Source organism: Mesoplodon densirostris, chromosome 14 (assembly GCF_025265405.1).
Source record: "Mesoplodon densirostris isolate mMesDen1 chromosome 14, mMesDen1 primary haplotype, whole genome shotgun sequence".
Lineage (NCBI taxonomy): Eukaryota > Metazoa > Chordata > Mammalia > Artiodactyla > Ziphiidae > Mesoplodon > Mesoplodon densirostris.
In genome coordinates, this window is record NC_082674.1 from 30,023,746 (window position 1) to 30,050,762 (window position 27,017).

At 36.0% G+C, this 27,017-nt stretch overlaps 1 protein-coding gene across 3 annotated transcripts in view; it reads right to left on the minus strand.

Annotated features, from left to right (window-relative positions):
• Positions 1-716: 716 nt before the first annotated feature.
• Positions 717-27,017, minus strand: part of PRKD3 (protein kinase D3) — an 85,433-nt gene continuing 59,132 nt past the window's right edge. For all 3 annotated transcript variants that reach the window (XM_060118008.1, XM_060118006.1, XM_060118007.1), the window contains 12 exons: positions 25,685-25,868; positions 24,246-24,369; positions 21,970-22,047; positions 20,496-20,772; positions 17,597-17,649; positions 14,951-15,023; positions 11,510-11,616; positions 6,907-7,068; positions 6,572-6,670; positions 4,001-4,268; positions 1,866-1,951; positions 717-1,098 (listed from right to left, as the gene is read on the minus strand). In XM_060118008.1, the coding sequence (XP_059973991.1) occupies positions 925-1,098; positions 1,866-1,951; positions 4,001-4,268; positions 6,572-6,670; positions 6,907-7,068; positions 11,510-11,616; positions 14,951-15,023; positions 17,597-17,649; positions 20,496-20,772; positions 21,970-22,047; positions 24,246-24,369; positions 25,685-25,868 (1,685 nt within the window). In that variant the 3' untranslated portion in view covers positions 717-924. The remainder of the gene's footprint in view (positions 1,099-1,865; positions 1,952-4,000; positions 4,269-6,571; positions 6,671-6,906; positions 7,069-11,509; positions 11,617-14,950; positions 15,024-17,596; positions 17,650-20,495; positions 20,773-21,969; positions 22,048-24,245; positions 24,370-25,684; positions 25,869-27,017) is intronic.

Genomic DNA, 27,017 nt, shown 5'->3' on the forward strand with positions numbered 1-27,017 from the left:
ATATTTAATTTCCTTCCTCAAATTATTCAACCCTATGTAAAGATAAATTGTGTAATTAGAGTTCAGATCTATACCTATTAAATGTTGGAATCCAATTGTGGCATCACAACGGCGTCAGTGGGAATGTGAATATTTAGCAGCAGAGTTGAGCTGTAAGAAGACATACATAACAACTCAGCACTGAGACCAGCAGTTCCTACTCCTGGTTTTGTACATCAGTTGTCCCGAATGACCTTAGGGGCTGTTGCAACATATCAAAACTTACAAAAGGTGACAACTTAATTTTCATGTTCCAAAGAGCATATTCAGAATTTCAACTCCAAAAGGGTTAGGGATCACTGTTTTGGAGTCTTGACTGACCTAAAAAAGAAAGGTAAAACAGTCCAGCACTCCCTTTCCAGGAGTCTAGGAAAAACCCCTCAATGCCTCTATGGTCGGTTAAACAAATGTTTAAAGTCTATAGGAAATGGCATGCTGGTAGCCTCTCAGTTACCGCATAAATGCACATCTGTTTAGTAGTCAACCTTGTAACTCTTGTATGATTTAGTGAAGCTATGCAATAACTGGACTCTAGCTTGCCTTTTTCTCCTTTTAAAAAAATAATGTTAAGAATAGGAAAGGGAAGATAAATTAAGTGCCACTATTGTACTAAAATGAACGATTAGGAAAAATACAAAAACCAGTTATTGCTTATGCTATAAAAATTTATGAAAAGCTTTATCTTGGGTTCCATTATGTGTTTTTATTACTCAGTTTCCCCTCTTGTACCTACTCAATATGAACTACAGTATTGGTGTCACTGATTCCTTATCATATTTCCTCATGTCTTTGCATCCTTTCAGATGACAACCTACAAAGAACAAGTTATGCAGCAAAATACCAGTCCATAACATGAAATCCTTATTGAAGTTAGCTCAATAATAATTAAGGATCCTCTTCCATGTCATCTGGATTGGGAGCCATAATGAAGTGCTTTGGGTATACAAGGTTGTGTGTATATGCATGTATTTCCCAGCGGGCATCGTCACTTTCGTGTGTAATGTAACGTTCACCAATGCGAGTTTCAAATTCTCTAAGGTCAAGCCAAGTCTGATAGTCCTAGGGAAAAACAAAGATTATGAACCATAAAAGAAACAATACTGTCAACTTTTTTTTGCTCAGCACCCTAGTCATAAAATTGACAACCCCTACCTCCTAAATATTTGCTATACAATAAGTTCATTTGTAATATTTTAAGTTAGCAATGTTAAAGATAAATACATTTTCAAATTTAGAGTCTCTCATGAAGGAAGGAACTAGTTTCTAAAATTAAAAAAGAAAACGTTGCCTCAGGCTTCTGAGGTGGCTAATAATAACCACTAAAATATTTTGTTGGAGAGGCCTACACCTTACTTTTCAAAATAGGGGAAAGTGCTTAGAATCTGTTATCAGGATAATTTAATAACTGCTGAGACTAAATATGATTATATTTGTTTTGAAGTTATTTCTACCCCTCATTCCCTTTAAAATAGTTCTGAAGCTTCTCTCTTTACTCTGAAGTTTGGGGGTATCTTTTGACAAATCTATGCAACAGCTTTTGGGGGGAATTAAGCCAAACATTTTAAATGGCATCTCTGATCTCTTCAATGCAAATATAAACCTTTTAGTGGACATTTTAAAAATAAAATATATTTGACAACGTAATGTGTCAAGCTCACCTTACAAAAAGGTGAAATGAATACTACAAGGCCCTAAGACATGTAGAATCTATTGCTTTTAAGAGTGGTTTCATTAAGACAATCACCATGAACTGCTCAAATGAGAATCGCTGAAGAGAGATACATTTTTTTTTTTGCCAAGAGAGAGAACTTTTTTTTTTTTTTTACCTGCAGCCAGGGATGACTAAGAGATTTGTCCACACTGTAACGTTTTCTCATCTTCACTTGAAGTAGGTTGTTTATCAAATCAATTGCTAAGGGAAAAGACAAAATTAGATACATGAATTTGAGCGTATGGAGCATCCCAAACCTGTGACTCTGCCTGGAAAGCAGTTCAATCCATAGAAATACAAGGTTGAGGATTTTTGCTTCTCAAGGACATGGCCTTTAAGCTAACATGCTGGTGATCCATAAATATTTACTGAATTCACAGTGTATCTGGTTTATTAATATTAAGGAGACAGTATAGAGTACAGGTTAAAAGTACAGACTGGAGCCAGCCTGCTTGAGCTGGCATTGTTACTACGTGTGACATAGGGTGAGTTACTAAAGTAATACTGTGCCTCGGTCAACTGTAAAATGAGGTGGTTGAGAAGATAAAATAAATTTAATACACACGAAGGGCTTAGAATGGTGCTCAGCATATAAATGCTGAGTATTAACTATTATTTTTAAGATGAATAAAACAGACTCTTATTATAGGCTGGGTTTCTTTGTTTCTTTTTTCCCTCCCCAGTGATGCCATGTTTTCTAATCTCGGGCTTGGTCTGGAAAAGTAGCCGAAGCCATTGCCTTGCTTCTACAGATGTGGTTACAGTGAGGTGATAACTTATTACCCAAAGTTCATACTTAACAAGTTTTAGCAAATAAGTTCATGGTATTTTGGTGTATGTGATGAGATCTTGGCATACATATTTTATCCAATTATTTGGAGAAATGGGCCAACTGCAAAACCAAAGCAACCAGGTAACTATACACTGACAACATCCCTATGTAACAATACAGTTGTTAGTAAGGCATGGATCCAGGGATGAGACAAATGAACGACTTATACTATACTATTTCTAGTTCTAAATACCACCAAACTAGCAACGATTTTCCATATTTTTGTTTTTGCCCTAATCAAGTTATTTTTTTCCCATAAGTATTTTAATTATTAATTTCTCTGTATTCTAAATACTTCAAACTTTTATCCATTGTTCCTTAAATGGCGGTCCACTATGTGCATCAGAATCATTCAGTGTATTTATTCCTGGGCATCAATCCAGCTGGTGAGTCTGAATCTCTGGGATAGAGCCAGCAGGGTCTTCTTTTTAATAAATTCACCAAGTGATTCTGATTAAGAGGTCTGCAGACCACACTGTCCAAGGAGCTCGAAGATGACTTTGGCAACATCCCCAAACCCTCATATGTACTTCTTCAGTTAGCTCTGTTCATTACCAAGTAAGCCTACTATTTATATGTTGTTCCTCAAACTTTTCCCAGTTTAATGGGCTGTTAATCCCTATGATTAGGTCTGGCACTTTTGGAAAAACAAAAAAAAAGGCCCCCCTGTTCCAAAGGTTGGCTAAGTTCCCCAGTAGTGGTTCTATCAAATGCTATGGGAATGTTAAATAATGTTTTAAGTGGTATATAAAGAACCTAAGTTACAGGTCTCCATTCAAGGAGATCAGAATCTAGTTCTGAAGATAAGTGGTCGTGAAAAGATAAATACGCCCAACTAGTAGCCTACGTAGATCTTACACAGTTTGGAGGAGGGGTTCAGGGAAGACTTCTCAGATGAGCCACAAGTTAAGGGATCTCTGAAGAACTGGAAGGATTTTGACTGCAAGGAGGAGAGACGGGTAGGCAGGGTAAAAACCTAAGCAAAATACAGCGAATAGTTGAAAGTAGCTTGCGTAGGGCAGTAATGGCGGATGAGGCTAGAAGGCAAACTTGGGCCATATCCCAGAGACCTACAGGTGCAGCCTGGTTAGAGGGAGGCTGAGATAAATGTCCGGGAGCAGCGTAAGATGAAAGTAGTGTTTCCTGAAGAAGGATTTGGCAGTGGTGACTGAGGACAGTTAAGCTACTTGAGTAGTTTCAAAATGAGGCAGTTGGGGCCTGGATTAGTGCCCTGCCTGCGAACTATAAGGAAGATAAGTAAGATAACGTAAAAGGAAGCGTGCTCAAACAGTTGGTAAACAGTTGAATTTGGAAGGTGAAGGGGAAATATTAAAAAGAGAAGTCAGAAGAGACAGGGTGATTTGGGATCACAAATATTTTGACTAAAAGACACAGACCTAAAACTTATTTTTTTTTACCTTCACCAGAAATTTCTCTCCATGGATTTGGTGGGTACATAAATGCAGCATTTTGGATTTGGTCATTTATATCTTCATCTTCATTAAAAGGAAACGTGCCGCTGAGGCTCACATAGACAATAACTCCCACTGACCACATATCTAGAGAACGGTTGTAGCCTTTGCTCCTGAGAACTTCAGGGGCCAAGTATGCAGGAGTTCCTACCACAGATCTCCTGAACGACTTTTCACCAATGATGCGTGCAAAACCAAAGTCACACAGCTTCACCTGGAAATTAAAGGATGATGTTAATTTTATATTATTGACATATGTATCTATCTATATATACATACCTGTCCCTAAATATGATACTGTATCATTTCAACACATTTGCCAACTGTATTATGAATGTCAAAAAATTATAGATAAGGAAATTGTAAAATACCCTTTTCCCAAAATTTAGATACATTTATAACCCTGTGATCCATTACTAACAGTATGAAGAGCTTTGCTAATGCTCCTTTCAAAAAACCACTTTTGAATTCTAGCTTCCAGAATGCCAAATACCAGACTGGTGTTGTAAGTGCTCAGCGTTTTTGATGAAATGGAGGGTGCTGATCTTTTATATCATTTGGCTTTCAGGAGATCACTTTCTATTACCTGTAAGCAGGAAATACATGTTTCACTTTTAAATGCTCAGTGGCCTCACAGTGCCTGGATAGAGGTACTCAAATGTTTGCTGAATGAAAAATAAGTTATGATACTTAAAAACTTACCCTTTATTTTGCTTAATCCTAGAATCTCTCTTCCCAAGGACACTATATATTGGCAAGTAAATGAAATTGAGGTGTATTAAGGATAACTATTAATGTGGCCAGTAGAAGAGTCATATTAGAGATTGTTTGAAAGAGAAAGAGTGTTTTCTATGACTATGGAACAAAATATTGCTAGTTAGATGTTTAGATTTGAAACAAGTTATATCTGGGGGTAGCTGCAGTCACTACCATGCCCCTTTGGGAAGAGAGTTCTGGAAATGTAATGAGATTGGCAGAGCTCAGAATACTTATCTTGCTGCCCATCTTCTACGAGGTTCAAATTTTGGTGATTAATGATACATCCATGCTGAACAAGCAAATGCCAAGTACTGTCCGGGGGAAATGCCCTGATTCACAAAATGTCTTCACTAAAAACTTCAAGATAAATTGAGAGGCCTCTACAAACCAGTGGTACAAACAGTGAGTGGAAAGCAAAGACGGACCTTCATACATGTTTTTATGATATTTGTTCTGTGTCATTACTGAATTCAACTACTTCCTCTGAATATTTGAAGAACAGGATTATTGACCATGAAGAAATAACTTTTTTCATTAAATGCCATATTTCAGCTAACATTTTGATAAAGTAAAGATGACTTGGCAGTTTGGCAACTGAATAAAGAAGAGGGGCCATGGCTAGCACTTGACCAAAAAAAAGAGTATCAAGTAAGTGACATTATTTTCCCTTTGTTCCTAATGGAGGTCAGAAAGCTGGAGTTTTAGCCTTAGCTGTAGGGGTGTACATCCTTTGTCCAGACTCTCTTGAAGATCAAATGAAATAATACATGGAAGCACTTTAAAATATTGCACCAATGCTTACGGAACCTTTTTGACCTCACAAAGGTAGAGGATTACTTTTATTCACATAGGCATTACAAAAGGAATATGATTACTTCCTTAAGAGTTGAATAATTTTTTTAAATACATCTTTTTCTTGAAAGAGAATCTGAGTTGTATTTACCAAGTGAAATAGTCATCTGTTGTCCTTATTCTAGCCACTTGTCTGTGTTTTAAATGTACATAAACAATAATTTGGCAACAGATTATTCTAGCTGATGACAATCATGAGAAATATTCATAGGTACCACCAATATATATTCCTCAGGACAAATGTTTCAAACTTTGGGTTAATAACCATTTTTAGGATATGAAATAAATTTGGATCAAGATCAACACTTTTTAATGAAATGAAATTTAGCCAAGTAAAAAATGAATGCATCACACGCAAGAGAGACACACACATACATATCATAATACATATGTGAGCACTGGCAGTGATGGGAAATGTAAGTCTTCCATAGGTTTTGCTGAAAATGTTTGAAATAATAGTACTCTAAAGAGGAAGAAGTGTTGGCTGCCTGCCTCAACCAAAATCTAGTCTTCTCATTTCAGGATCATCCCTCAGTTTGTTTTATTTCATGGGGAATTTGTCCTGAGCACCAAGCACCAACCAAGGCTGACTCTCCCTACTTCATTCCCAACCCACAGGGAGGGGTGAATTATGCAAAAAGTGCAAAAAAGTTATTCCTTGAGAACTGGTCTAAAAAGTCATTAAGTCTAAAAAGTCTTCATGAAAATAAGCAATATAATTAGTAAAATCTGAATTCAGACTACTCGGGTATAAATCCTCAATAGCAGTTATAAGGTGGAAACTTTTTCTGTAAGATGGTTATGTACTGAATCTACAGCACTGCCTTTCATTACATGGGTACTTCATAATGTTGTCAGACAGATACTTAAAACTGTACTTAAAAAAGGTCCTGGAGAATATCTCACCTGAGGAAATGGCTCTGCTGATGCGAGTAGCACATTTTCTGGCTTTAAATCACAGTGCACAATATTCTTAAAATGTAGATTCCTTAATGCAACAAGTATCTGTTATTGAAGAAAACAGAATTTTTTTCTATTTCTGGAAAAATCACAGCTAAACACTAACTGGACCCCTTGAGTGGTATAATAATTTAAAAAGTCCACTACAGTTCATCAAGATTTAACTAAAAGTGTTATTTTGTTTTTCAAAGTTAATAATTCCCACAATGTTACAATATGTAAAAGCACTACCATTTCTTGTCATTTTTATTATTTTCTAGTTTCAAAAAAAGTTAAAATACCTGCGTGACCATGAATTTAGTTATTCGTTCTGGAAGTCGACTTTTCTCACTGGATAGAATCATTTCCAACATATCTCCATGCAGCTTTTCCATTACTACAAAAACTCGTTCTGGGGTTTCAAACATACATTCCAGGTTTACAATCCCAGGATGGTGCAAATTCTGAAGAGTTGCAGGATATTTATGTGACCAACTTGAGTAAAAGTTTTACTGTGCAAATATTAATATCTAACAATGTGCTGCAATTAATTGTTTGGAATAACGGCACAGAAAGCAAAAAAATAGCTTAGAAAAATAAATAATAGCAAACAAAATAAAAAGGATCATAGATTTTGATTTTCCAAGTTCTGTACTGGAGAGTGGATGCACTGAAGGGAAAGAATGTCCTCCCAGTTTTTCCAGTATAAATGCCCTTGTCCGTTACTACTTCTTTTCCTTCCTTCTCATCTTTTTAATCTTCTGATAGTACTCTAATTTTATGCTGTCCATGAATAGGCACCAACTGCCAATCAAAGTTTGGCCAATTACACAGAGCTTTGGTTCTTTGGGGCTGTTTGTGAGGGTCTTAGCTCAAACAGGTGGTTTTGTCTTTAAGGTAGTTATTTATCTAAGTCTTGATCTCGTTGCATTATACCTTGATCTGGTCTTCCCTCTTTTAGGCTCAGCATTTCTTTACTACCATCACCCCTTTTTCTTAAGCACTACTAGGTTAACAGGGTTGGAGAAATACAAAGCTGAATGTGATACTGTATCTGCTAATAAAAAAGCAATCTATCTTAACTGATATTAAAAAAAGAAACAAAACTTCTTCAAAAGCAATTTGAGAAGTCAGCCATACACAAAAACCATTCAATGGTTCTTTATTTCTGGATATAAATCTAAATTCCTCTGTGTGGATTTTAATATCTTCAGTAGTCTGGTTTCATTCTTCTTATTCAGTCTTAAATATGCTCTTAAATATTGGCCCAAGTGATTAAACTTTTTAATACTTATTAACAGAAATATATTTTTCTTATGCTTTTTTTCCTTACTATGGGTATCTAAGTATGCCAAGAGGGCAAACTTTTTTTCAGCCTGTGTGAAGTTGGGCTCCATCTCTAAAATGTGTTTTGAATACACCATCATGTCTCAGTTCGCACTGTAATGCCTCCAGTTTAGCTCACATTACCTCTCTTCCAGACTACTGCAGTAGTTGCCACTGCACTCTATGCAGCACTGCTTATCCCATGGTACTGTATCACGTGTATATGTATCTTACTCTGTAGCCTAGTGAGTTCTCTGAGAGCAGAGACTGTGTCTTAGTCACTTTTAGCTCAACTTCTGAATCATGGTTGGTGTTTTAAAAATGTTTAGAAAGTGAATAGCAAATGCAAGATAAATACTGTTTACTAATCAGCTTAAAACAAGTTAATGACATGGTGTTCCAGGTAGCAAAATGAAAAGTGACATAATCTTATAGTAGATACATGAATGTGAAATACCCCACAGTGGTGGGGCATGATAATGGCAGTAAGCAGAAGATTCAGAACATCATAACTTTGACCGATTTAGAGTTGGAAGTGTGGTTGGCTGTCCCCTATATTGCAGTTGACTACCTCTTAAGTTTCTTTTTTCCCCCCACCATCCTTGGAAACGCATGCACACACAAAAATAGAAGTATGCTGTAACATAAATTCTTTTAACCACTTCTTCTATTTGTTTAAATGTCCTATTTCCTCTAGAGTCTGTTTTGGTAAATTATACTTTCATAGAGAATCATTTTCTCCAGGTTTTCAAGTTTATCTAACAGAGTTGCACAAGATAGTATCTTAAGATTCCCTAAAATTTTTTCAGTATTTGTGATCGTCTCTCCAAAATGTTGTTATATCTTCTTATACTTTGATTCGGTTGGACACCTATTTTATTGTTATCCACCCCCCCCCCCGCCCGATAATCAGTTTTTGGATTATACTAAATTTATTAATTTCCTTTTTTATCTTTGTTAATTCCTTCTGTTTTCCTCAGGTTGACTGTTCATCCTTCAACTTCTTGAGTTAGACTCTTAATTCATTTATGTTCATTCTTTCTTGGTTAAATATTTGAGGTTACCAAGATTTCTGTGAGCAATAGTCCAAAAGCTCTGATATACAGTATTTCCACAATTATTTTCTAAATACTCCAATCTTGATTTTGCTCTCTGATTCAAGAATTAAGACTCAAAAAAATTTTTTTTCAGGTGGTGGGAGTTTTTGTTTTCTGATTTCGTAATTTATTTCTAGCTTTAGTGCATTAAGACCAAAAAGTACTGTTTATTCTACTGTTTTTTTGAATTAATAGGGTACTTATTTGTTTTTAGGGTACAGTGTTCAACATAAACTGCTTAGATCTACCTTATACTGTTTAGGCCTCCTATGTTCTTACTTAGCTTTGTCTATTTCATCTGTCATGGACTACTAATGTGCTTGTCTGTTCCTCCCTGTATGGTCTCTAGTTTTCCTTTATAGATGTTGTTGATGCCATTTGGTTTAGTGTGATTTGCACTCTTCCACTGTTAGAGTGCCCTACTTCAATTCACTTCGTGTGTTTTCTCTTGAATTAAATCTTATTAGATCATGACTCCCTTGGCTTTCTTCTATTTGAGAGGAACTAAAGAGAGGCTGTCACGATTGTAGAGCTCAGAAAGAGCCAGCAAAACCAAGGGAAACTAACTTATTTATTGTGGTGCCTCTTCCTACATTTGCCTGGTCCATTTCCATTGTTTTTGGAAAAACTTCCACCTATTTTGTAGGGCTGAACTCTTTTCTATTTTTGTTAAAGAGAGAGTATGCTTTTCTGTTTGTCATTTTTCTTGTAGCTTTTGGGTGATTTCCAAGAAGAGAAGGGGAAAATACTGAATTTATACTACAACGGTCAAACTAGAAATTTTGCTCTTAAGTTTCTGAGAATGTTTTCCCCTTTACATAGGGAGCCATGAGAGCGCCTCACCTTTTCTCCCACTACTCTACTACCCTCTTCAGGCAATAGCAAAAGGACATTTGACATTACTACAGCCCTGTGAAATGAAAGTGAAAAATCCCACAGGCAACAATTATTTAATTCTGAAATATTTTCCTTCTGAAAATAACCAGAGGGCTATAATAATAAAGTGTTTACATTGTGTATTATCTGGAAATTCCTAAATTTAGTTATTAAGATTTGCAGTTGATAACATGTGGGAAAAAAGCTTCAGTATTTAGTACAGAGCTGTGTTTGTGATCAAAGTAACAAGGAGAACCTTTACGTGGAATCTAAAATACGACACGAACATATCTATGAAATAGAAACAGACTCACAGACATAGAGAACAGACTTGTGGTTGCCAAGGTGGAGGGCGGGTGGGGGAAGGATGGATTGGGAGCTTGGGATTAGCAGATGCAAACTAATATATATATGATGGATAAAAAACAAGGTCCTACTGTATAGCATAGGGAACTATATTCAATATCTTGTGATAAACCCTAATGGAAAAGAATATGAAGAATATATATATGTATAACTGAGTCACTTTGCTGTAGAGCAGAAATTAACACAACATTGTAAATCAACTATACTTCAATAAAAATTTTTTTAAATGACAAGGAAAAATCAATCCTTATGAATAAATCCTTAATATTTATTTTTTTGCATATTGATTGGATATTGAGAAAGAGTCCAAAATTAGATATGAAAAAAGATCTCTAACAGTGTATTCAAACCCTAATGCAGAGTCTGAATGCTGTTAATATACTATTTTAAAGGTAGTTTTATAGGAGGAGGCAGCCTTGAAGAGACCACAGGTAGCTTGTAGACCACAATCTTTTATCACTCCTCTGAAAAAAAGTGAGGCAAATGTTACTAACAGTGACCAATAATGTAATAAATGTAAAATTAATTACATGTTTATAAGTTTCTTACCTTCTTCTCCAAGGAAGCACAAGTTCAATAGGCTGTGTCTTCTTGAACTTCACCCACAAGCAAATGGGGCTCTGACAGCATTAACTATTATATCACCATGATTTCTTAAATACTACGCAAAAGCTACACAATGAATTAATAAATATTTGCATATTATATGATATTCAGAAAAATAAAGCTAAATTTTACTCTTCTAGATGTCCAAAAGAGATAAAAATGCTAAATAAAAATTAAAACACACAGTAATTTATTTTATGGGATTTAAGTCATTGCCAATATATCTTTAAAAATATACCTTAATGGACTAAACTATTATAATGAAATGTGGTGGTAGAAGTATCAAAGTATTTTGAGCTCATGGAGTGATGAATTAAGAATGAAATTTGAGTTTTTTTAGTTTAAGATTTTCCTTAGGAAAATGTGTTCTAAACAAACTACTACCATAATGGCAGTCCTTGTAACTCCTAGATTATTGTAACCTAATTTTGCCTTAAAAAAAAAAAACTTAGGGAGTTAATTCAGATGCTCACCAGCCTCTCACTGAGCCAAAAGGTCATAAAATGAGAACAAAGAAAAATGAGAAGAAAACAAAAACCAAAATCTTATCAGCACACTAAATAGACTTGGATTTAAAAACTCATAAATCAAAAATTAAAACCAATACAAAGCAACTTTTTGGGGTTTTTTTTACCTGTAAAATAGCCACTTCATTACGGAGCTGACTCTCCTGTTTTGTGGGGAATCTCATCTTATCAATTACTTTAATAGCCACATCCCTTCCAGTCTTTCTGTGTTTTCCTATTTTTAAAAAAAGTACAGAAAAGAAAGAAGACACAAATTGACATCCCACATTCAGTACAAAAGCTTTATCAGGAAGTTATCCACAAACTGAAATTGATATGTATGTATTTTTGTATTTCTTTTTTTCAGCTCATTTTGTTCTTTCTCCATCACTAACCTTTAATTTTAAGAAATAAATTATATTTTCCCTTAGAGTAATTGCCCCTAATAAAGGCTGTTTTATTATTTGAAACAGCAGGAAATATGAATGAACCTGTTTGCTGAAAAATAATCCACTTTATTAAAGAAATGATAGTTAATTAACTATGTGACTTAGTCTTTAGAAATTCTGTCAAGATAGAAACATCATACCAGTTAATTAATTTTATTCTAGGTTCACTGGATCAGCACAGAGTGACTTAACTATACAGCCTTCAGGCAGAAAGGCCAACTAGTCTCAGTAAAGAATGAAAGGGTTTAACATTACTTTCCTTTTATACCTTGTATCATAGCTTATAAAGTACTTTTACATATATTAGGTTTAATGAATATTAAAAATCCTATGAACTATGCAGGTCAGGTTTTATTAGCTCCATTAAACTGATGAAGATACTAAGGCACAGTGAGGTTAAATGACTTTGCCAGTGGAAGTCACAGAGCTGGATAAGATTCCATGTCTTAACCCACAGCCAGCATCGTCCTCAATGGTGAAAAACTGAAACCATTTCCACTAAGATCAGGAACAAGACAAGGTTGCCCACTCTCACCACTCTTATTCAACATAGTTTTGGAAGTTTTAGCCACAGCAATCAGAGAAGAAAAGGAAATAAAAGGAATCCAAATGGGAAAAGAAGAAGTAAAGCTGTCACTGTTTGCAGATGACATGATACTATACATACAGAATCCTAAAGATGCTACCAGAAAACTACTAGAGCTAATCAATGAATTTGGTAAAGTTGCAGGATACAAAATTAATGCACAGAAATCTCTGGCATTCCTATATACTAATGATGAAAAATCTGAAAGTGAAATCAAGGAAACACTCCCATTTACCATTGCAACAAAAAGAATAAAATATCTAGGAATAAACCTACCTAAGGAGACAAAAGACCTGTATGCAGAAAATTATAAGACACTGATGAAAGAAATTAAAGATGATACAAATAGATGGAGAGATGTACCATGTTCTTGGATTGGAAGAATCAACATTGTGAAAATGACTCTACTACCCAAAGCAATCTACAGATTCAATGCAATACCTATCAAACTACCAATGGCATTTTTCACAGAACTAGAACAAAAAATTTCACAATTTGTATGGAAACACAAAAGACCCCGAATAGCCAAAGCAATCTTGAGAACGAAAAATGGAGCTGGAGGAATCAGGCTCCCTGACTTCAGACTATACTACAAAGCTACAGTAATCAAGACAGTATGGTACTGGCACAAAAACAGAAAGATAGATCAATGGAACAGGATAGAAAGCCCAGAGATAAACCCACGGACATATGGTCACCTTATCTTTGATAAAGGAGGCAGGAATGTACAGTGGAGAAAGGACAGTCTCTTCAATAAGTGGTGCTGGGAAAACTGGACAGGGACATGTAAAAGTATGAGATTAGATCACTCCCTAACACCATACACAAAAATTAGCTCAAAATGGATTAAAGACCTAAATGTAAGGCCAGACACTATCAAACTCCTAGAGGAAAACATAGGCAGAACACTCTATGACATAAATCACAGCAAGATCCTTTTTGACCCATCTCCTAGAGAAATGGAAATAAAGACAAAAATAAACACATGGGACCTAATGAAACTTCAAAGCTTTTGCACAGCAAAGGAAACCATAAACAAGACCAAAAGACAACCCTCAGAATGGGAGAAAATATTTGCAAATGAAGCAACTGACAAAGGATTAATCTCCAAAATTTATAAGCAGCTCATGCAGCTCAATAGCAAAAAAACAAACAACCCAATCCAAAAATGGGCAGAAGACCTAAATAGACATTTCTCCACAGAAGATATACAGACAGCCAACAAACACATGAAAGGATGCTCAACATCTTTACTCATTAGAGAAATGCAAATCAAAACTACAATGAGATATCATCTCACACCAGTCAGAATGGCCATCATCAAAAAATCTAGAAACAATAAATGCTGGAGAGGGTGTGGAAAAAAGGGAACACTCTTGCACTGCTGGTGGGAATGTGAATTGGTACAGCCACTATGGAGAACAGTATGGAGGTTCCTTAAAAAACTACAAATAGAACTACCATATGACCCAGCAATCCCACTACTGGGCATATACCCTGAGAAAACCATAATTCAAAAAGAGTCATGTACCAAAATGTTCATAGCAGCCCTATTTACAATAGCCCGGAGATGGAAACAACCTAAGTGTCCATCATCGGATGAATGGATAAAGAAGATGTGGCACATATATACAATGGAATATTACTCAGCCATAAAAAGAAATGAAATTGAGCTATTTGTAATGAGGTGGATGGACCTAGAGTCTGTCATACAGAGTGAAGTAAGTCAGAAAGAGAAAGACAAATACTGTATGCTGACACATATATATGGAATTTAAGAAAAAAATGTCATCAAGAACATAGGGGTAAGACAGGAATAAAGACACAGACCTACTAGAGCATGGACTTGAGGATATGGGGAGGGGGAAGGGTAAGCTGTGACAAAGTGAAAGAGCGGCATGGACATATATACACTACCAAACGTAAGGTAAATAGCTAGTGGGAAGCAGCCGCATAGCACAGGGAGATCAGCTCGGTTCTTTGTGACCGCCTGGAGGGGTGGGATAGGGAGGGTGGGAGGGAGACGCAAAAGGGAGGGGATATGGGAACATATGTATATGTATAACTGATTAAATTTGTAAAATAAAAAAAAAAATAAAAAAAAAATAAAAAAAAAAAAAAAAAAGATTCCATGTCTTCAGACCTGATACCATTCATGCCAACAGTAGACAAATGGTGCCATTTGTGTGGGAAAACCAGTGGGGCATATACTTCAATAAACAAACTTTCATAGTCCAACATAAACTTCAAACCATTTATTTTTCCCAAACATCTTTATGTGTAAGCTACAAGAAAAGATAAAGACTATTGTGAATTTTCTTATTCTTTCTGTTACTTTTTAAAGTTCTTAGTTTAAATTAAGGAATTAATACTCAGTTATAGTGAAAAGGGCTTAGCTAAATGTATGTAGGTTAACCTTTGAGAAAAACACCACTTGAGGAAACTGTGACAAGATGTTAACAGCTGGCAGATGTTTTTAAATTTCATAATTTTTCTATGTTATCTACAATATGCAAAAGGCTGTATTTGCTTACCTCCATAGACGATACCAAATTGGCCTGAACCAAGCACCTCATCTGCAAAGATCTGGTAAACGGTACTGATGTCCTATTTAGGAAAAAGTAAGCAGTGTTATTACCTCTATGAAATAATGTCTACATCTCTGACTCTTTTCATTCAAATACTTAAATACATTTTAGTTTTTATGATTGATGGAACTAATTTTCACAAAATATTTTATGAAATATAGGCTTTCTATGTCCTAAAAAAGCCCAACTTTAATACTATGACTCTTACTGCACAACTATAATGTATTCTGTAAGAAGACCACTGGGAGAAAAATGCTTTGAATTAAAAAATATATTTATTGGGCTTCCCTGGTGGCGCAGTGGTTGAGAATCCACCTGCCAATGCAGGGGACACGGGTTCAAGCCCTGGACCGGGAAGATCTCACATACCGTGGAGCAGCTAAGCCCATATGCCACAACTACTGAGCCTGTGCTCTAGAGCCTGCAAGCCACAACTACTGAGCCCACGAGCCACGACTACTGAAGCCCGTGTGCCTAGAGCCTGTGCTCTGCAACAAGAGAAGCCACCGCAACGAGAAGCCTGCACACTGCAACAAAGAGTAGTCCCTGCTCGCCACAACTAGAGAAAGCGGCACACAGCAATGAAGAACCAAAGCAGCCCCCGCACCAAAAAATATATATATATATATTTATTAAGTAGTGATCTATAAAAAGTAAATTAACATAAAAAATAAAGAACAAAGTTTTATCTACTTTACCATTAAAGAGATTTGCTATCTTTGATTTGAAAGAAAAACTCAAAGGTTCATATGATTGAGATCAGACTAATTTTTTAAGACTGATGAAAAGAGTATGTGTAGCTCAAATCCACTCCTCCATCTCCTCCCCTCCGCCCCTCCCTTTCGTCTTCCTTTTTCTTCGCTAGTGGTTGTCGCTGTCAGAGAGCTCCTGGAAGGCGCTCGGCAACCCTCCTGACAGATCTTCAGTCAAGGTCTGTCTTTTGTTTGGGTATGTGCTACAGTCTCCATGAAGCCAGGGACTACACCTGTCTTGTTCGGTGTTAATTCCCAGACAGTGCGGGTCTCACTGCAGTCATGTGACTGGATAAACCAAGTCTCCTAGGCCTCATTCCCTCATTGGTAAAGTGGATATAATAACATCTATCTCACTGGATTTTTAAGTGAATTAAATGAGAATATATACAAAGTGTCAAATCCAGTGCCTGGCATATAAAAATCAGTAATTCTGGGCTTCCCTGGTGGCGCAGTGGTTGAGAGTCCGCCTGCCGATGCAGGGGACACGGGTACGTGCCCCGGTCCGGGAAGATCCCACATGCCGCGGAGCGGCTGGGCCCGTGAGCCATGGCTGCTAAGCCTGCGCGTCCGGAGCCTGTGCTCCGCAATGGGAGAGGGCACGGTGGTGAGAGGCCCGCGTACCGCCAAAAAAAAAAAAAAAAAAAAAAAATCAGTAGTTCCACAAATCCGAATTTCTGTTTAAATTAGGTAATCGTAAGTAAGCTGAATTATCTGGGACTGGTCTTCTTATCTGTAAAAATAAAATGAGAAAACATCTTTCTCTCCCCAATAATCTGCTACCTATTCTACCTACCACTAGGACAAGAGACACACAGATTAAATCTCACTGAAACCCTCTATCTCCCACAGCACTACTGGATATCAGTCTTCCCTGCGATCTTAGAAAATCCAACAACATTTACATGTTATAGAACAATAACAGCTGGATGCCTCAGTTAAAGAATAAGAGATTTTATCAGAGAAATTTACATAGAGCTAACGAACAGTATTCTGACTTCTTTTTCTAGCCTTTTTCCTTTCTAATGCAAGGGTTGGCACACTACGGCTTGTGAGCCAAATCCAGCCTGCTGCCTCTTTGTACAGCCCCTGAACTAAGGACAGAGTTTTAATTTTTAAATGGTTAAAAAACATCAAAATAATAATGTCTTGTGAAACATGAAATTATATGAAATTCAAATATATGTGACCACAAATAAAGTTTTACTGGAAAACAGCCATGCTTATTCCTTTAAGTATTGCCTACGGCTTTCTCACGACAATGGCCAAGTTGAGTTCATAACTGTATATGGTCTGCAAAGCCTAAAATATTTACTTCTATCCCTTTATAGAAAGTATGCTGATCCCTACTGTAATCCCCCACATGTACCTACATACACCACCTGAAGTGCGTCTTGACTCTTCCTTAAAATCCTGCATTTCCTGCTTCTCTGTACTTGCATGAAATGTTCCCCCATCCATATCCTCTCAGCACTTGTGTCAAAACTCTTTTCCATCCTTTTAGGCATATTTCAAGTTGTACTTCCTTTGGGAAGCTTTCCCGGCTCTGACCCAGAAAGAAGTAGCCTCTCCCTTCTCTTTGAACTAGTCTATCACTTTGTGATATTCTAATGTCACTTATAAAAAGTTAACTTTATTTTCATAATTTAAAAGGAAACTTCCTCAGTTTCCTTCATAAAGCACAACTCCTCAGGGAAGTTATCACCCACAGAGTCTAGCCTAGTGTCTTTAGGCAAACTGCGCAACACTTTGGGCTATAAACTTATTTTCCTAATAAGATTTTCACATTTTATTTTCCTTAATCACCCAATTTGCATATTTTAGCTGTAATTTCACTTACCACATTCTCCTGGATCTGACAATTAGATACAGAGATACTGGTAGACAAATCTTCTGTAAAATATAAGAATGATGTATGAAAAAAAAACTGTTAGTCCATAACTTAGTAATATTAATAGTTACTGATATGTGAATGCTCACAATATATTAAATTTTTAAAACTAGCTAACATACACTTAATATAATTACATTCATTAAAACAAAATTTATCCATATACAATACTAATCCATCAACAGGAAACTGGTTAAATAAAATATGATATGTCCATACAAAAGAATACTATCTAAACATTTAAGGATGTACGGCTATAAGAACTGAGTCAGAAAGCTATTTATGACATTATTAAGTTAAAAAGGTGAGTTGCAGTGTAGTGACATTTGAATCGAAAACAAACAAAATATGATTACTTCTGGTGAGTGAGGGGGGGGGTTGAGGAACAAAGATTTAATCTTTATACACTTTTAGACTGCTTGCATTTTAAAAAATGCATAAAAAGTATGTATTACTGTCATAATAAAAAATAAAAAATTATATAACTCTATATACTGACGTTGAAATATATCTGATATATATTAAATAGTTGATGAAACCAAGTTGTAAAAAGATCACACATCTTTTACGACAAAAATGTATAATACATTTTTGTGTGAAAATAAAATTATAACAATGTAGTATAGACTCCCCTCCCCACAAGCTATCCCCAAATCAAGACATATAAACCAAATTATTAATAATGGTTTTCTGAGGGGGGAGATACATGATTGGGAATAGGGGCATGTGTCACGTGTATAGGGAGGAATTTCTCATATTACATATTTCTATAAAGTTTAAATGTATTACTTTGGTAAACAAAGGAAGAAACTGACAAGAAAAAGGAAAAAGGGAAATTTGGAAAGTAAGCAAGAGACTAGTTGTCAAAAATCTAGAATCTCAGTGACAACTCAAAGATGAAATTTCCTTCATAATCCCAAATATAAAAATGTAAAACTTCATTAAGAAGGAAATATAAGCAACTATACATCAAAAATAAGTAAGATGACTGTGGAAAAACTCCATTTAAAAATATTAGGCCAATTTTAAAATATTTTTTAAAAATCCAAAAATTAAATATTAATGAAACAGACATAAAAGGCACATCATCAACTAAATTAATGAGCCCAGAAGTCTGCTTTTCAGTAGTTCCAGTTTCCTAGTTTAAGTCAATATTTTATTTTCTTTCAAAGGCCTCCACTGTCTACCTTCACCCAGTTTTAATTTCTGTTGCTTCCCAGGAGAACTCTACTCCAGACACATTGTTACAAGGACACCGGCAGCAGCAACACAGTAATAGTTTCACTAATGGGTCAGGAATGGTGCGAAGTGCATCATATGCATTTATTATCATTTCCCTTTCAGATTAGAGAACAGAAGAGGCCACGATCATGAAGCTGGTAAAGCAGCAGAACTGGGCTTTCATTCTCCAGAGTTCTCACTCTTAGTCCTTCCGCAACCTGTTTTTTAGGGACTCTTAACCCAAGGGAAGAGGTCCATGGATGGGCTTGAGAAGGTCTCTAAATCCAATTATATATAAAATTTGTGTGTTATGTGCCCACATTATTTTCTGGGGGAAAAGGTCCATGGTTTTAATTAGAATATCAGACAGTTCTAAGATCCCCTCAAATTTAAGAAGCACTGTGAATATCCATTTATTCACCCTTTAGGAATCAATATTCAACACCAAACATTTTCATGGTCATTACCCTCATCCCTTTGATCACACTTGTCTCCTCAACACCAGTGACACTTCCCCTCCACCCCTCCCAGGTTAGCTCTGCCTGTCCTAACTTACTTGAGATCCAAGGTCAAGGTTCAAATCAGGCTCCGCTATCATGAAGTCTCTGCTTACTCTTCCTATCCATATCTGAGTTCCTCGAGAAATGCACTACTCATTGTTGCACTCTACTGCTTTATGCTACCATCTAACACTTATATACGTTATGTCCTATTTCCCTTAGTAGCTTTAAAATTTTCTGTGTTTCTTTTGTATTCTAGCTCAGGGCCTAGCATAATGCCGAGAACAGGTGTACCAAGTAGCATAGCTGAAATGAAATAAAGAACATTTAGAAACTGGTTGAGGGAACTCCCTGGAGGTCCAGTGGTTAAGACTCAGCGCTTTCACTGCCGGGGCCTGGGTTCAATCCCTGGTTGGGGAACTAAGATCCCACAAGCTGTGCAGCGTGGCCAAAAAAGAAGAAAAAAAGAAAATGGTTGATACCTCTTTCAATTTAAATATTATTTGTCTAATGAATAAATGATGTTTCCTCATAAACGAAATAATGCCAATGGAGGGGAAAGTGACATTTTACTATGGCTTTCTGATTAAGTGTTCACTTGAACCTTTATCAAATTTAGGTTTTACTTTATAAATTTTGTTGGTGCAAAGGACATGTGTTTCAATATTTTTTTAATGTTTCTGAATGTTTTAGTTCAGTTAAAAGAAATACAGCCATTTCTGACTTCACAGATTTCCTGAGTATGTGAACTGTAACACTTTATAGCCTGAAAATCCCATCATGAAGCAAAATACTAATACTAGTAGTTTACTCAACACCTTATGGTTCTCTTTCAATGTTGACAACCCTATAAAGTAGGTACTATTACAGAGAAGGAAAGTACTTGCTAAGATCACATAACAGGTTGGCAAAACCAGAATTTAAATGTAGTGACACTGACTCTGGAACCTAGCTCTGGGGATTGTACCATAACCAACATAATTTTATAAAGGAATTAACTAATGGTATTGGTTACTAAAAATGAAGCTTAAAATGAGCATTAAAAATAAATACAGAAACACAACTACACCCACAAAATGCTTAAGAACCAAAGGGGGAAAAAAGCCATCAACAAGCTTATTGCTTACTGTGATCTTTCCCTTGCCCTGGAGAAGTACAAACACTTGCTTGAGGGGTAACAGGCATGAGAGCTTGGCGAATTGCTTTTTCCCAGCTCTGTGCTACGTCAAGTCCCACTCCAGTGGCAGCAAGAACAGGATTGTGAGAGCTGTCCCCACTGTTCTCGCCAACAAAGTATACCACAGTATCAGTGATGATTTCAAAACAGTGTGGGTTGCTGCCTTGTGAAATGTTCGTGAAATCTTGTGGGGAAGATATGCGAAGAATCTCTGAAAGTGGAATTTCCTGAAGCAAAAATTAAGCATTATAAAATATGAATACATCTTTTTTAAATTTTCAAATACACTAAACAATCAAAGATATGTGTTTCTAATGAATACCATTAAGACAAACACAAGTACGTGACACGTGGAACATACAGTCAAGTCTTAATGATGGTATCTGCTTTGAATGATCTGCATGTCCATCAATGCCAGAGGCAGAGCATGGGGTGTAATAATCAAGCTAGTGATTCAGGCCTGTAGCAGATCATTAGAATGAAAGGAAGGAAAGGATTTAGGAGGGCAATTGCCACTATACCCAACACTTGTCATTTCCCAGTTTTCATTGAATCAACTCAACAGCTACTACTCTACTGGCTGCTATCTGCAAGATACAGCCCCAAAGGAGTACGAAACAGAAATAACAGCAGCAAAAGAAGAAAGTCAGTGCTAAGTTATTCAAGCACTCTATTCTGGTTCTGTCCATAACTGTAACAATCATTTATGTTTAGTCCCCTTCCTAAAGCAAAAACCTTATTTTAAAAAACCTAACCAGCTCAAAGCAATTCATTAGTTTCTATACTTTTTCTTACTGATAACAACTATTACACTGACAATTTTGTTTGGTGTCAGTCTGTGACACGGCAAAATGTGAAGCAAGTCAAGCAAAGAGGACTATACAAAGGAAAAGAAGAGCCAAAAGAAGCATCTAAGAACTGGGGTCTAAGGTAAAATGGAAGATGGGAGAAACGCCGAATACCACATTTGCCTCTTCTGGACCGGCAATGATCATGGGACCTTCTTAACAGTCTAATCTAAATCATAGTATAGTCATCCCTCAGTATGCAAGGGGGATTGGTGCCAGGACTCCCCGTGGGTACCAAAATCCACAGATGCTCAAGTCCATTGTATAAAATGGTTAGGCATCCACAGATATGGAGGACCATTTGGTACCCAGAAGAAAAGCAGCAGCATCCTGACAGGACAAAAACAAACACGCAACAAAAACAACCTTTGGTAGCAGGGCTGTTATGGGGGGTGAAATGGAGGGGTAGAGGACAGTTGCTTCAACAAGGAACTTAACAGTGACTTCTATAAACTACATTAGGCACAGTTGTAATAGGTATAAGCCAATATAACAATTAATAAATATTTGGAAATATAGCTGGAAAACATACAGTATTTTAATGTACATATTTTTTTAAAGATGTGAAATCTTTACCTTATAATACTTGGATCCCGATTCGTTTTGAAACAATGTTAGACATTTGCTGTCCAGTCTCCAATAATGCCTCTTTCTCTATAAAGAGCATAAAACTGTGAGGTTCAAAAGTAATGATTCCTCCAAAGCGCCTGAACTTTCCTTTCCCTTTCATTTCTATCCATAAGTTTGTACTTTTGAATAGGTTTAAAATTCGTGAGGTTCAAAATTCGGAAAATTAAAAGAATATATAGTGAAAAGTATAGTTCCATCATCACTCCTATCTCACTCCCACCCTTACTCCAGGCAAGCAATGTTATTAGGTTTTGGGGATTCCTTTGCAAGAATCTTATGCATGCATACACAAACACATATGTATTGCACACACACAGATATGTAATTTACCTATAGGCTAAATTTCTAAAGGTTGGCTTACTGGGTCAAAAGATACATGCACATGTCATTTTACTTGACAGTGTTAAATTATCTGGCACAAGATTTGATCGAATTTACAGTCTCATCAGCAACATGCCTAACTTGCTCAAACCTTCACTAATGCAGCATGTTACTAGACTTTTTGATCTTTTGCTACACTGATAAATAAGAATTGGTATTTTGGTAAAATTTTAAATTGTATTTTTTATTAAAAATGAGATCAAGATCTTACATTTAAAAGTCATTTGTATTTCCTTGTCTGTGAATGTTCATATTCATTGCCCATTTTTCTATTGTATTCTGGTCTTTTTTTCCACTTGTTTAGAATATGAGTTGAAAATACTTTTTCCAGTTTGTCATTTGTCTTTGCTTTTGTTCTTTGCCATGCAGAATTTTATTTTTAAGTGTGTCTTTAAATCATTTTTTAAAATTAATACTTTACTTTTTTGGAGCAGTTTAAGGTTCACAGCAAATTAAGGGGAAGATACAGAGATTTCCGATATACTCTCTTGTCCCCACGCATGTGTAACCCTCCCCATCATGAACACCCCTCATCAGAGTGGCACATTTGTTACAACTGATAAACCTACACTGACACATCATAATCACAAAAGTCCAGTTTATATTATGGTTCACTCTTGGTATTGCACATTCTATGGGTTTGGACAAATGCATAATGACATGTATCTATCATCATGGTATCATATAGAGTATTCTCACTGCCCTAAAAATTCTGTGTTATGCCTATTCATACTTACAAGTCTCCACCCCTAACTGTGATCTTTTTACTGCCTCCATAGTTTTGCCTTTTCTAGAATGAATATCATATGGTTGGAATCATACAGTATGTAATCTTTTTACATTGGCTTCTTTCACTTAGTAATATACATTAAAGATTCCTCCATGTCTTTTCATGGCTTGATAGCTCATTGCTTTTTAGTGCTAAATAATATTGCATTGTTTGGATGTACCACAGTTTATTTATCCACTTACCTACTGAAGGACATTTATTACTTCCAGGTTTTGGGCAATTATTAATAAAGCTACTATAAATATTCACATGCGGGTTTCTGTATGAACGTAAGTTTTTATCTCCTTTGGGTAAACAGCAAAGAGTACAACATATGGATCACATGGTAAAAGCATTTTAGTTTTGTAAGAAACTGCCAAACTGTCTTCAAAAGTTGGCAATACCATTTTGTGTTCCTACTAGCAGTCAAAGAAAGTTCCCGTTGCTCTAATCTTGCCAGCATTTAGTGTTCTCAGTGTTTAGGTTTTTGGCTATTCTAACAGGTGTGTAGTATGTCACTGTTTTAATTTGCATTTAATTGGCCTGATGACATGATGTGGAACATCTTTTCATATTCTTATTTGCCATCTAAGTATCTTCTATGGTGAGGTACGTGTTAAGGTCTTCGGCACACTTTTTAAGCAGGTTATTTGTTTTCTTACTGTTGAATTTTAAGAGTTTTTTGTATATTTTGGAGAACAGTCTTTTATCAGATGTCTCTTTTGCAAATATTTCCTTCAAGTCTGTGGCTTGTCTTCTCAACCTTTTAACATTGTCTTTTGCCAAGCAGAAGTTTTTAATTGTAATGAATCCAGTGTTATCAATTATTTTTCATAGATTGTGCATTTGGTGTTATACCACCAGACCCGCTTTGAATCTCTACTACTCTACCAGTTTATAAAAATAGTACATTAAATATCCTACCTTTGAAATATTCTTTACAAATGTAATGATAGTTCCAGTACTATGATGTCTTAATATATATCTCATTCTCATTTTGATTTTAAAAATGCACAAAATAAAGCACATAACAAAGTTTCACTACCATAATAAAATGCCTGTGATTACTGACCAGGGTGTCCCTGCTGGTGTAATGGACCATCCACCCTTCCTTCACCATCGTGCTGCTCTTCCTCTTTGTGTGCTTGATGGATTGTACGACCCTCATTAGCGGAATATTATTGCTTGTTGATGGACTAAAAAATATTTTAAATTTATGACAAATATTTACAACTTCAACTTAAAAAATCATAAATACTGTAAGCTCATCAAGCCCTTTTAAAGATAATTAAGCTAAAATTCTTCAAAATATCTTAGGAAGACAAACAATGGCTTAAGAAGAAGAAAATCAATTAATCCTGTTATGATGATACATAGTTAATTTATAAAAGACTAAGATAATACTGTAAGTCATCATTATTTGTCATCACATTTTTTTGGAGGGTCACAAAACATAAGAAAACAATGAGGGACTTCTCTGATGGCGCAGTGGTTAAGAATCCGCCTGCCCATGCAGGGGACATGGGTTCAATCCCTGGTCCGGGAAGATCCCACATGCCGCGGAGCACCTAAGCCCATGCGCTACAATTACTGAGCCTGCGCTCTAGAGCCTGCAAGCCACAACTACTGAGCCCATGCACCACAACTACTGAAGCCCGCAAGCCTAGAGCCCATGCTCCGCAACAAGAGAAGCCACCGCAGTGAGAAGCCTGCATACCGCAATGAAGAGTAGCCCCGGCTCGCCGCAACTAGAGGAAGCCTGCACACAGCAACGAAGACCCAACACAGCCAAAAATAAATAAATTTATTAAAAAAAGAAAAGAAAAGAAAAGAAAACAATGAATAGAGCAGAAAGAATCCTCCCCATTTGGAAAATCTGGAGCCTGGGAGAGGGTCTCATTTGGGATTGCTGTTAGAAATCTTCCTACCCTAGGCAGCATGATAGATTTTATCACAAAGTAGTATATCCTATAGGCTGTATCTATAAAAAACTGAATTTCTATAAACATAGGAAGATATTTAAGTCTTATAATCTGGTGGCATTTTTACAAAGTGCTAACAGTCAGATTAATTGTAATATGAAAACTGTCCCCAAATTCGTCACCATCATCTTTGTGCAACATTCTCAGATATAGATTCTTACTGGTGTTTCCAACATCAGGTAATCTGCCTGTGTGAAGAAATTGGTTGCTTCAACTGATGGTTCAATTTTGGCACTTTGTGGTGGATGCTCTACAGCTAGATATTATATCTAGACTATATTTAAATAAAGCATTTTCCTCTTTAAGAAAACAGGATTCTCATACCTGCCCATCCTGAGTGGATAGCAAGAGTAATATAATTTATTTCAGAAAAATACTGCGGTACATGTAAAAGTATTAGGTAAAATTTAACTGATTTTAAATTACATTTTAGGTCCCACTTAAAGAGATGTGGCTTGTTCTTTCTTAACAGAGCTCCTAGACTGACCCTGCATTTGGAAGTAGCTTGCAATCCTTACACACATGTTACCTGATTGTTTTAACAGCTTCTTCATCTCTTTCCACATCAAGATCAGACGGATCCAGGAAGAACATTTTATCTTCTGGGGGAGATGGTTCCTCTGTGTCATCCAAGCCCCGACTACCATCACTGTTCATGTCACTACTGTCAATATCCATTGGTATATCTGTATCTGTTCCCAGAGTAGAAGGTTCTGTCAAAGTTTTAAATGAATTCAGAATTTTATATAAATGGAATATCAATACACCTAAACAGAGACAGTGTATTAAATGTGAAAAAAAGTTTTTAAATTCTTAAATGAAAATATAGAAAAATATTTTTATGATTCAGGATAAAGAAATATTTCTTAGGACAATATAAAATGTACAAACCATAAGGCAGAAAATTAATTTGATTGCACTACAATTTTAAATTTTGACATGCCGAAAGATACTAGAAGCAAAGTAAAAGATTAGCTAACACTATTACACATCTAGTCAATTGATTTTCTGCAAGGGTCTAAGACAATACAATGAAGAAAGAATAAATAGTCTGTTCAATATATGGTGCTAGGACAACTGGACATCTACATGCAAAAAAAATGAAATTGGAATTCTTGCTTAAACCAATTACAAAAATTAACTTAAAGTGGATCACAGACCTAAATGTAAGAGCTTAATCTATAAAACTCTTAGAAGAAAACACAGGAGTAAATTTTGTGACCTTGAGTTAGGCAAAGCCTTCTTAGATATACCACCAAAAACCTAAATGACAAAAGAAAAAAATAAATAAATTGGACTTCATCAAAATTAAAAACCTCTCTGCTGAAAATGATACCTCAAGAAAGTGAAAAGATAGCACACAGTGTGGGAGAAAGCATTTTCAAATCATATATCAAATAAGGGACTTGTATCCAGAATACTTAAAGAACTCTTACAACTCAATAATAAAAAGATAAGTAACCTAGTTAAATGAGTAAAGGACGAGAATAGATATTTCTCCAAAGCAGATGTAAAAATGACCAGTAAGTATATAAAAATATATGCAATATCTGGGAAATGTAAATCAAAACAACGAGACATCACTCCATACTCACTAGGATGGCAATAATCAAAATGACAGACAGTAACAAGTGGTAGCAAGGATACATAGAAATTAGAATCCTCATACACTGCTGGTGGGAATGTAAAATGGTACAGCTGCTTTGGAAAACAGTTTGGCAGTCTTCAAAATGTTATACACAGGGTTACCACATGACTCAACAATTCCACTACTGGCTATCTACCCAAGTGAAAGGAAAACATACGTACTCATCAGTACTCAAATGTTCATAGAAGCATTGTTCATAATAGCTCCAAAGGAG